Below are 11770 nucleotides of genomic sequence, written 5' to 3' on the forward strand. Positions count from 1 at the left end.
CCATATATCAGTGGTTCCCAGACTGTGGTTTACAGAAACACTGTTCTGATCAAACATACCCCTTCACAGAGGTTCTGTGTGCATTGGCACAGCCAGAACCCTGAAAGGACATGAAGGGAAACCTGCCTCATGGAAGGTCATCCACCGTTTCCTAACACATTTGTGCATAGACCTGTCTCACAGTACAGTGCAGGGCTGGTATTCAGCACTAATAGTTATTGTTGGCTGTCAAAAAAGTAAAATACTGTTGAACTGGCAGGTAAATAGCCCCGAGCCCACCCCCAGTGTTCTCTCGCCACTCCAGCTCCTCATGCAGTATCTACCTGCACTGTCCAATATGGCAGACACTGTTCACATGCCTATCAAAATTTTAACCAATTAAATTTAAATTGCAGTTCCTCCATGGCACTGGCCACGTGTCAAGTGCTCAGCTGGCACACACGACTCTGCTACTGCCTACTGTGCTGGACAGCAGAGAGAACATTTCTGTCATCACAGAAATTAGACATCAAGGAAAGCCTGGCACAGCAGACCTCAGGGACCTTTTCTGAGCTGGAGCCTGTTCTAATTGTCTCTGACCAATTGTTAACTTTTTGGAGCAGCCCAATACACATGTGTTGAAGTTCAGCAGGACATATAGTTGCTGGCACATTCCTCAGAACTCAAAACCCAATACTCCCCAAGCCCAGGAGCCCAAATTCAGTTCAACCGTAGCTATAAAGCCAAGGGTACATGAGCATGTCCCTGTGCCATGACTATCTCCACCTCCTACCATCTACTCCATGAACATAATTGAAAGGATTTTGCAATAGGTGCCTGTCACTGTTCACCCCACAGTCAAGCTCGAGCAGGGTGCCAAGAATGAGTCCATCAGAATGTCCCTACAGAAAGTAAAATCATCTACATTTATCTCTAAATAAAAGGCCACACCTCTTAGAACAATTAACTTTTTATAAAAAGACAAATGTACATATTTACACACACAAACATATGTGGTCACACATGACTTAGTGGTTTGGTGGGTTTTCCAATTTTAAAAGTCACACTAAGGCGCTCACACTTGCCTCCCTGGGCCTGCTGAGGGAGCAGGTGGGCGCATGGCAAGGCACTGTATAAATAAATGCAAAAGCCAAGAGCTCGTGGGAAACATTAGTGTACGCCTCTAATTAGAATGTGGCAAGGTCCACACAAAAAAGTGCCATGTTTTTCCCAAGCCCCTCAGCCTGAGCAAGAAGTAGGGCAGAGCTCCTCTGAGGCTGAGGGAGCACTATCCCGCAGGACCCCATTTTTCCTTCACATTTCACTGGTTTTGGAACAGTCCCCAGGGCTCAGCTGGGACGGGGGCTGGTTCTTTGGGAATAGGATTCACTTAGTGCAATTCTCTCTTAGTGCAGAGCCAGCCCTGGGGTTGGTGCTGTGCTTTTCCGAGGTCACTGGTCTATTCCCTCAGGCCAGCTCAGAGACAGTGGGGCTCAGAGGAAAAAGCTGGAGGGCCAACTCCTGTCTGAGACCTCCACCTGACACCAGTCTCAGAAACCCATCTTCCCAGGAGGCAGGGCCAGGTTTACCCCATGAGATGAGCCCAGACCCTGACTTGCCAGGCCCCGAAAGGCCACTGTCCCAAGGAGGGTAGCCCCAACCCCACTCAGCAGTGAGGTCACACTTCGCATGTCAAGGGGCCCACAGGAGTCCTGCTTCTCTGTACCACAGCCACCAACATGCCAGGTCCTGCTCGCCTAGGAGAGCAAAAGGGCCGAGGGCCAGGCTATGGCGCACAAGGAATGGCCTGGATGGAGGGCAGCCTGACTGGGGGCAGCAGGCTGTCCAGCCAGCTGGTGTCCATGTTCTTCAGGTCTGTGAAGACACGGTGGAGGCTGAGCCCGATATCCCCTAGAAGATGTGAAGAAGGTTGTGTGAGTGTGGGGGGTGGGAGCAGGTGTGTTCTCCCCCAACCCCCATCCCCAAAGATCGCAGATACAGCAACCTCTTCTGTCACTCCTGGGGCAGCAGCCCCCTTCATCTTTCAGCCAAGCTTGAAAGCATGGGAGCGGCAGCCCGTTTGCAAGCTGTCTGTACCCAGATGAATTAAAGAAAGATGCTTTTACCTCCACTGCTCCCCAGCCTTGCCCCCAAGCCTCCCCGCATCCCTGTGGTTCTCCCTTCTCTAAGAAACCATATAGATCCAGGGGCTTCTTACCCCCAAGGCTGTCAACTTCCGACTCCTCCTTGCAGCTGAAGTCTGCATAGACAGAAGTGGGCTGGGCCCCTGGTTCATTGAGCAGGTACCCCTTCCCATCCACGTTTGTTGGCTGCCATTCTGACTGCTCCTGCTCCAAGAGCTGTGGACAGAGGAGCAAAAAGCCATCAGCTTAGTTCCAGTGCAGACTCACCCTGTGGCCTTGCCCTCAATGAGCCAAAACTTCCCAGCCAAGATGACATCCTTGGCCATCCTCACATTCTCTGATGGATGCAGATGAGGAATTTACTTAGGACAAGGGCCTGGGGGGTGAGGGTCTGCTTTGGACTCACACTACCATACCCATCCTATGGCACCAAATCTCCAAGACTTCCCTCTCAACTGGGTAAGGACATACCAACTGTGAGTGTGGCTTAAAGCAAGGTAGAGTCAAGAAAAGATAACCAGAAAAGTTAGAGATAAGGAACTATGCCCATGTCTCAATTTTCTGTGCTGATGGAACAGAGCCCGCATACCACTGCAAAAAACTTTTTTATATTCACTTTTAAAACTGAAGCAGAAAAACAAAACCCTAGAGGATAACATGCTGGAAAAAAAAAAAAATGCCACCATATTACAGATCCCAAAGGCTGATTATTGAAACCTGATGTGCATTTCCCAGACTAGCAGGGCCGGGGCGTGTTGGGGCAGAGGACACGGGCCAGGGGCCTGGTCCTGATGGTGGCTGACTCAGCCATCTGAAGCCCCGAAGCCTGCTTCAGGACAGTCTGTCAGAAACCAGGCCTCCCTCCTGTCCTTACTTCTACAGTGTCTTTCCCACCTGCCAAGGAGGGCAGTGGTCCCCAGCCACAAGGATGTGGCACTTGCAGGACTATGCAAGCAGCCAGGTCATAGCAGTAGCTGCCTGCCCTTCGATTTGGAAGCTCTTAGTGGTTCTCTCCCTACTCCAGAAGAATGCTCAGGGAGGAAGGGGCTTTACCTTCATGATGTCCTCCGGCAACTTCCCTTCCTCGTCCTCGTCTGTTGTGGCTGTGGATAGGGAAGAGGAGAGAGGTTGGCTGGCAGTCAGCCGTGCTCACCCTACAATTCCAGCCCCATCAGGTCCCCCTGTCCCTTCGCACACAAACGCCCAGTAGATATCTGTCTGCCATGGAGATTCCAGAACAGGTCACTGTCCTACTGACTCAGCTCCCAAGCCCTGAAGCCACACCTCTTCCTACCCCCTCGCTTCCTCTCTCACCCTGGGAGCCTGGGCTGCAGAGGAGCCAGGAGACCCAGCAACCTTAGACCAAACTGCAGCCCCTTCCTCTTCCCTCAGGCCTGCCACAGTCAGCTCAGTGCCAGGTGGAGTTCAGAGCATCTTTTCTCCCTCAGGAAAACCCACCCTGGACCCAAACAGTCAGGCAAACATGTCAGGCCCCAGAAGCACAAACCTTCAGAGGTGGAGGGCATAGGCGACACCTGGAAGTTGTATAGGTCACTGGTGCTATCCGGCACAATTTCCACTGGGATGCGCCAGTCAGGGAGAGTGCTAGTGACAGCGCATGGTGACAGTGCTGCAGGACAGTAGAAATCAAGGGTCAGAGCTGTGTGCTTTCTCAGATTGCAAGATATCCAGCATCCCCAACCCTGTAGCCTGCTCCCGTGGTCACCACTCAAAAGCACGATGGCTCCTCGACCCAAGAGAAAGAGCCCTCCCCCTGACCTGTGTGGTCCTTACCAGGCCCAGCCTGCCTCACCTGGAGTAAGGGCCCTCTCAACTTCCAAGTCCTGCCCCATGTAGCCCTGAGCTGTGTAGCTGCTGTGGTCATCAGGCAGGGTGGAGCTGCTGAGGCCATCGGAGAAGGTATCGGGGCTGGAGTCCCCACATGACTGCAGAAGGAGAAAGAAGCTTAGGCCAGGCTGCTGTGGCGCTTCTTCCACTGCCCACCCTGACTCACAGGTGATCAAAGGCCAGCTGCTCAGGACCAGACTCACCTTCCTCTTGGCCTTGTTCTTAGCGTCTCGGCTGGACTTGGACTTTCTCTCTGGGGGGAAGATAGGACATTAGCCTTGGCACAGGCATGCCAGCCCCAGTTGGCCCCCTTTTTCTCTCCCTCCCTAAAGGCTTCCTGAAGACCCAGAGCCCTTGCATACCTTTCCTCTGATTTTTGGTGAGAGGTGGGAGCATCCGGTACACCCGCACAGCTGAGCTGCCTTTGTTCCTGCTTTGGTCCTTCACCTCTTCGATGTCTGGCAGGGAGTTCATGGCACAGCGGAAATTGGCTTTCCATGTCTTGGGATCCGGCTCCTTTTCCCCTGCTTTGTATCGGCCTAGTGGGCAAGAGAGAGTGGAGGGGATCGTCAGGGCCATAGGTAGGGATCCTCAGCTGCCCTCTGGCCTGGAAGGCAGAAGGCAAGAGTATTCCTAAGCTCTCAGAAATCCTCACTGAGAGGTATTTTGGGGATCAAACCAGGTGTTCAAACCAGCAGGTATTCTGGGATGACACTCTGCAGGCCCTGGGGCTTCTCAAACACATCCGGCAGGGCCCAGCCAGAAGTACCAGAGGGCCCATATACCCCAAAGTGCTCTTTGTGTGGCATCATGCTCAGGCTCCCTGCTTGGGCTGTCAGCAGCCAGAGGTTAGGGACTGGGCCTTATATGATATTTCCAAACATGGGAGTGGGCACAGAGTAGGCACCAAAGAACAGTTACTGACAGGTGGACCAACTGGTCTGAGATGGGCCAAAAGCCCCATCCCTCAAGGACAAGAGGAAGCTACCAACCAGATGGGTCTTAAGCCAAGGACCTTGGTCAACATCAAAAAAAAAAAAAAAAAAAAAAGAAGGCCCAGGTCTCTTTTAGTGTCCTGGCTTACAGTTGCTTTTGCCAGAGAGAACTTTAATCTAGCCAAACTCCTCGAAGCCAAACTAAGATTATGGCTTCACAAATTCCTTTGAAAACTTACTGAAAGGATGGCCCCTCTCCCCAGAAATACAGGTCTGCCCCCGCCCGCCCCTGAGTTTTGTACACCACCTCAGGGAGCTCAGAGGTCCCAGTGAGGAGTCTCTAGGGTAATAGAAGTGCCTCCCCTTATCCCCTTCCTGGCTCCTCCTGGGCTGGAGTCACACCTGTGTGGATGGCCCAGCTCCGGAACAAACAGGCGTCCTTGTTAATGTCCCAGCCATGCTTGGCAGCGTGCTTCCACGGAATCTGGAAGATCATCTCCTCCTGAACAGCACACACACACACACACACACACACACAGATCTGTCAGCTCAGAGGCCACAGGCTTTTGGCCTAGATCTGCCCAGCCCCCAGGTCAAGGATGACTTCCTCTTTTCACCCTGACAGCTGGCTTTGGTTGACCCACCCTGAGATTGGCTTAAACAGGCCACTGGATCACTCTGGATAGCTCAGAGAGGACTCTGGGTTCTGATGAAGCTGTGGCACCATCAGCTCAACAAAGACCTCCCTCTGCCTGTTACAGATGTGCTGGCACCCGTACAGAGCCCCCTGGGATGCTTCTCTGGCTTGTCAGTACTGACATGGAAATGAAAACTCCATCCATTAGAGGAGGCTGCTCAGGATACCTGGGGCCACCTGAGCGAGCCCTGGGCTGGACTTGGATGCTGAGTACCTGTGTGACCCTGGCACTGTCATTGTACCTCTTTGTCTTTGTTTTCTCTTCTGTGAAATGAGAAAACACAGTGACAAGTATAAAGACTCAGGTCTCACTGTTCTCATTACTGGTGGTTAACAGTATGGATTTGAGTCAGACTGGTCAGGTTCAAATCTTAGCATCAAAGCTATTATCCACTTCTCAATGCCTCAGTTGCCTTCTCTGAAAATGGACATATTAATAAGATCTACCTCACCAGGCTATTTTGAGTGTTAAATGATGCAATGTAAGTAACATACTTAGCATGGTGCCACACTCACTTGTAGTGAGTATATGGTAAGCAATAGCTATTATTATGAATACTGTTGTTACTAAGTCTGCAGGATCTGTGTTGCCCTTCATGCACCAGCAAGGAGCTTCTTGGGTCCAGGCAACTGATGCAAGGTTAATTCTTGGGTCCCTTGCTGAGCCAGCCCCCATCCTGCCATCAGTGCCCACTTCTCTGACTCTTATCTTTCTGACTAGATGCGGTGTGTGTTTATAGGAGTCTCCCTCAAGAGAGACGAGAACTCAAGCCCTGCAGATGGTGGGAGAGTCTAGCTACTGGAAACTGTCAGTGACCTCAGGTGGGTGGCCTGTCCATGCCTCAAGAAGTGGGGAAAGCAGAAGTCAGGCAAGTGGGGCCCAGGGCTTGCTCTTGCACATTCCCTCCATGCAGGACCCACTGGGAAACACATCTGCCTCCTCCTTAACACTTCCTTTTTTGAGCTGCATCTGAAGCTTTGGTCCCCCAAAGAACACGGGTTGAAATATGGCAGAAAAACCCAAAGAGTTACACTCACTTTATTAATCCATATCAGCCCTGGGATTTGGTTGGAATTAATCTGCATCTCTAGCCAGGGTCTCATGCGCATTCGAGTGATGGGCATGTTGGCTGTAAAGAGAAGACAGAAGGCTTCTGTTGGAGTCTATTGAGCAGCCCCTGGAGACTACCTACCCCACCCTAGGTCACTTCGGGTACCCTCCCCGGCCCTCAGCCAGGTACCAAGTACTACAAGCAGGGGTAAGAGGCTTTCACTGGAAAAAAACTGCCCTCAATCTTTTCAGCATCTTGGGCAAAAACACTTCTGTCCCTTCCTTCGCTCCCTCCTAAACAGTCTTGAGAGGAAACAGGCATGCAAGTTATAGTGGCAGGATTTATGTGCAGAAAAAAAGAGACAAAATACACAGTATCTTAATACTGGAACTTTCTCCCCAAATTCAAATCCTTTGGGAAGGGAGAGACGTCTTTTGCTTGATGCCAAAAAATTTTCCAACAACTCAACAACTTGAGTTGTTGCCCCTAGTTGTGCGGGCAAGCAGTCACCCTGCTTGGACATCGCCCCCCACCCCACACACACCCCACCTATTCCGCGCCTCCCTGACAGCCACGGTGCAGAGGCCCGGCCTCTAACCCTTCCGGCCTGGCTCCCGTCCTAGGCAAAATGGCCCAAGGAACACCTGCGGCGCCTCTTCCCGCAGCTCCGGCAGGTCCTCCAGCCACCTAGCCCCGGCCACCTGCATAGACAGCCTGAAACCTGGGGCCTGGCTGCGGAGCTGGGACCACCGCGGGGAGCACCGGGCGCCCATGCGCGAACGTACACTCGGATTCCCTGGCACCGCTCGTGGATGAGCGCAACGAACGTACGCGGACAGCCAGAGGTCCCCAGCGGCTTCATGCACGCATATCTGCGAAAGCGGCGGGGCGCCGGCAATCAGCCGGTGGGCGGTCCACGCCGCGGCCCGCCCTCCCCGCGCTGCAGCTCGCCGCTCCTCCAGCGCCCTCCTGAGCCCGAGCGCCTGCAACTCTCCCGCCTAGGGTTTTCGGCCCCCACTTCCTGATGCCCTGCGCGTCTTTGTTCGACGCCACCGGTGCCCCCCGCGGCGAAGTCGGGCTCACCTCTGCAGTGGGCGCGATTCGGCGACGGTGCCCGAAGGTCCCCGCGCGGCGAACGCGTTTCGTGGAGAAGGTAGAGGATGCCCGGGTTGCGGGGCCGCTGGCACGAGTGGCCTTGGCTGGGCACGGCTCTCGCTGGCCTTTGCTCGGGCTCGGGCGCACGTCCTGCCTCGACGAAGGACTGGCGCGCTCTGCCAGTTCAGCGGCGCCGGCCCACACTCTAAACACTTAGCGGGATTCCCCAGTCCAGGCCCGGCTCCGCCTCCTAAAGAGCCGCGAGGGCGCCTATTGGCCGGCGCCGCCCCATCATTTCGGGGAAATCAGGCTGTTGTAGAACTAGCGGCGAAGGGGAAGTACAGGGCGGCAGCTCTACCCCACCCCCTCCGGCCCGGCGCCACCGCCCCGGGGCGACCGCAGGCCCGCCCCGCTGGCTCCCAGTCCACCCCCACCCAGCTCGTCCCTGAGAATGGCTGTCCTGGAAAGCCAAACGCCCCCGGCCTCCGGTTACTCCCCATTCCGCCTTCGCCCAGCCTACTAGATGCTGTGGCCCTCTCCTCACCCTCTTCTCTGAGAGACGAAGACGTCTCTCTCCCCAGCGCAGGTGAGGGGTTCACCCGGGCACCTGCCGCTCTCTTCAGAGTGGACACCAGGCTGAATTCCCGAAAACCAGACTGGTTCCTCAAGCCCGCTAATGGAATGTCAAGAAAGGAGGGTTTCAGCCCTCACACTGCCTCCTTCTTGGGGGACCCTCTTCCAGGTCACTCACCTGCCCTGCTTGGGGATGCCGGGCGAGAGGAAATCTCGGTCTGGCAGCTGCTGGTGCAGCCTGCCAAGGGGCTCCAAACCTCAGTTTCCTCAACCACAAAATAATAGCCCTATTTCGCTGGTTTACAGTGACATATCTATAAAGCCCCATGCCCCATGCTGTGTGGCTTGTGAGGTCTCTGGCCAGAATCTAATAGTGACCAGGGAGAACACCTTCCCCCTTCCAGGACTACATCCTTGGGACTGCCCCACAGCTGGCCAGAGGGAAAGGGAAGAAAGGAATTTCAGAAAAGGGAGGTCTGCTGAGTTGGGGTAGTGTGGGGGTGGGGTAGCCCTGGTCCCTCTTAGCACTCCTGCCTTAAGGCCACCTCCACAGTCTCATGTGGCCCTTGCATGGGAGCTCCTCAGTGGCAGCATTGGTGTTGTCTCTGGGTCCTCAGGGCTTGGGCCAGAGAGGTTCTGCGCAACATGGGAGAATTTCTTAGGACTGGCCAAGGCCATGAATCTAGCCAAAGAGTTGGGAGCCCCCATCCTAGGTCCTTGGGAAGGGCAGCTGGTTAATTCTTGGGCTCACAACTAGACCTTACCTTACCTGTACTCCTAGAGGCTAGGCCAAGTGTTCACTCTATATCCAGAACTCTGGCCCAGTGGGCTCCTTCCTTCACCTCCCCAAATCGGCTGTCTCGGAAGTAAATTGCTCTTCCTGGCTGGGTTGGTCGTGTCAGGCCCTTCAACCCAGCTCTCCCTCCACAGTAGCACCTAGTCGCAATGATGCAGGCTATAAACAGACACACTGATGCAGCATTCCACCTGTCAGTCATTCTACTGTCTCCCTCCCACAGAGGAAATGGATGTGTTAAGCCAATTCTGGTGGTGGGTGCAGGAGCTGGGAGAGGCAAAGAAGAGGGACTGCAAAGAATGAACCTAGGTGGTGTTAAGCAAAATGGAAGGTGCTGAGGGCCTGGAACGGGGAGAAAGGCTGGGGTGCTTTAAGTGACAGATGAGAGTGGGGACCCACTACAGAGACCAAGACCTTCTGAGTAAGAAGAACAAAACCATGTGGCTCCCAAGTTGTGAAGTCTGTTCTCTGTGCAGCAAATGGATGTTTGTCCTGTCCCTAAGAACCTGACACAGCCACTGGAAAATTCAGAAAGAGATTAAGGAAAAAAAGTTTGCATCTCATGTGGTATGAGAAATTGACCAAAATGACACCATGAAGGCAACAAGAGACTGTAAAAAGTGCTTTAAAAAAAAAAAAACTTTATATTAACTCACAGGTAATCATCTGTACATTTATATGTAATAAGCATCTTTCCACATCGTGAAATGTACTTCTGTAATACCATTTGTAATGCATATGTTATTCTATCATAAGGATAAATAAAAATTTACTCAATTAACCCCCTATTATAGGACATTTAGGTTATTTCCATTTTATCATAATGCAAACAACACCGTGTAGCTAAATCTTTGCACACATCAATATTTTTTTGCTTAGGAGAAATTCCCCAATCTTAGGATTTACCAATAAAACTGTCATTCACATCTCTATAGTATTCTTTTTTTTTTTTTTTTTACTTTTAATTTTAAGGAGTCTATTTTATCTTGAAGCCTATAAGAAGAATGTGCTTATCACGACTGGGGATGCTACACTCCAGGTCAATGAAATAAAGCTAAACCTTGTATAAGTACCTCAATTTTTATTGTAACTGCTCTTGAAGAATCTCATTCTAAGATGTATCACACATTCCCTTTGATGCTAAGCAGAACACACAGAACCTTCCCTTGGTCTTTCTTAGTAATTTAGGGCTGGCCCTTGCCCCTCTCCGACTCAAAATACTCATCCTCTGTGACTCTGGCCACCTGCTCTGGGGAGGTGACCACCAAATTCAAGCTCTGGTTGACTTCTCGACAGTCCCCTACAACCCTATAAACAGAGTCACACTAATATAAGCAGAACTCCTGGCCTCCCCTTTCCACACTGCCCCCAGGAGCTCTCTCTAGTCCTAATTCCAGCTACTTCCAGGGTGAAGTCGCCCCCTCCCCCCACCTTCCTTCTTTGCCTCACCTGGTCCTCCTGGTCTTCTTTCCCAGCACCAAGTCCTGTTTTTCACATTCCAGAACCAGGCTGTTGTTGCCACAGCCTCCCCCGGGGCCTATCCCTCCAGGCCCCTCTGCACAAGGATGATCTCCTTAATTTGGAGGGTCTCCCTAACATTCAGGTCCACCTAAGTGCCTTCTGAGTTACCCCAGACGCCTCAGCCCCACATTTAAATTACTGCTCACTCTAGGCAGTAACTAGAGAGTGGTAGAAGAGAACACAGAATTTGAGTCTCAAAGCCTGGGTTCTTTTGCTACTTGCTTTGTGGCCTTAGGCAAGTTAATGTCCTTCACTGGGCTTCAGTTTCCTCATCTGTAAAATATACTTTCACCCATCTCTAATTATTGTGAAGATGAAATTCAACAGACTATCGAACTCTTTTCTAAACTGTAAAACATTAGTCAAATGACACGTAGTATTAATAGTAATGCGTGAACCTTTCATTGTATTTCCATTCTATGAACACATTTTGCATTTTCCCCCTGTCTTTGCTCCTTCCATTTGCTCCTCATCCCTGACTTCCTGGAATACTCAGCAACACTCCCCTCCCCCGACACCCTTCAATTTCAGTCTGCATTTTAGGGCCCAGAGAAAATGCCTGGTCTTCTATGAAGTACCTACCTCCAAAGCAGCCAGCCAGAAGTCCTTCTTCTCCTCAGAACCTCTATGCCCTTAACTTTCCTGTTGCCTTTTCTCCACTTATCACCTTCTGGGTGGTGACCTTCTGGGGCAAGAGACCTGAGTTCCTCACACCTGCAGCTGAAGATGGCTGGGACTTAGCTCTGGAGCAGGTGCTCACAGGATGCCTCCCATCTATACTATCACTCACCGAAGGTGAGTTTATTGGGCGATTTCACTGTATTAGGCCCTGGAGTTTTCTAAGGTGGCAGGAGGGGCTGACTGGCTGGCGAACAGGATGCTGGAGGGGAGATCACCTCTGTGGGAGCTTCGTCCCTGATGGACCAAATCCTGTCCCCAGCCCCTTCCCTCAGGCTCTCGGAACACACTGCTCTCCCCCTAGGTGGTCTAGTTAGTCTTGAAGTCAGGACAGCTAGGCTTTAACTAGGTTTTTGAGATTAGGACAGCCCTGGACCCCTCTGGGGCCTGCTAATTCCCAGCAGGTGTTCCAGCCTTCCAGGTCCAGAGGGAGGGCTCTATTAGATGCTCAG

General features: G+C 52.3%; 1 protein-coding gene across 2 annotated transcripts; it reads right to left on the reverse strand.

Annotated features, from left to right (window-relative positions):
- Positions 1-931: 931 nt before the first annotated feature.
- IRF1 (interferon regulatory factor 1) lies at positions 932-7965 on the reverse strand. Of its 2 annotated transcripts, XM_011362280.2 has the most exons (10): positions 7739-7961; positions 6642-6733; positions 5309-5408; positions 4334-4510; positions 4175-4224; positions 3937-4069; positions 3631-3753; positions 3177-3226; positions 2198-2339; positions 932-1890 (listed from the first exon to the last, which is right to left on the reverse strand). In XM_011362280.2, exons 2-10 carry the CDS (start codon positions 6726-6728, stop codon positions 1766-1768), a joined length of 987 nt encoding a protein of 328 aa, XP_011360582.1. In that variant the 5' UTR covers positions 6729-6733; positions 7739-7961; the 3' UTR covers positions 932-1765. The 2 variants fall into 2 exon arrangements, with proteins under 2 accessions (XP_011360582.1, XP_023387669.1); XM_023531901.1 differs by lacking the exon at positions 6642-6733 and having other exon boundaries at positions 932-1891; positions 7739-7965.
- Between the last annotated feature and the right edge of the window lie 3805 nt (positions 7966-11770).

The sequence above is a fragment of the Pteropus vampyrus genome, unplaced genomic scaffold, assembly GCF_000151845.1.
Source record: "Pteropus vampyrus isolate Shadow unplaced genomic scaffold, Pvam_2.0 Scaffold74, whole genome shotgun sequence".
In the NCBI taxonomy this organism is placed as follows: domain Eukaryota; kingdom Metazoa; phylum Chordata; class Mammalia; order Chiroptera; family Pteropodidae; genus Pteropus; species Pteropus vampyrus.

Coding starts and splice junctions, on each gene's coding strand:
- IRF1 (XM_011362280.2), bottom strand. CDS start 6,728: ATGCCCATCACTCGAATGCGCATGAGACCCTGGCTAGAGATGCAGATT. Junction 4,511..5,308: donor GAGCTGGGCCATCCACACAG/GTGTGACTCCAG, acceptor CTTGCCCACTAG/GCCGATACAAAGCAGGGGAA. Junction 2,340..3,176: donor TGCCGGAGGACATCATGAAG/GTAAAGCCCCTT, acceptor CTCTGTCCACAG/CTCTTGGAGCAGGAGCAGTC.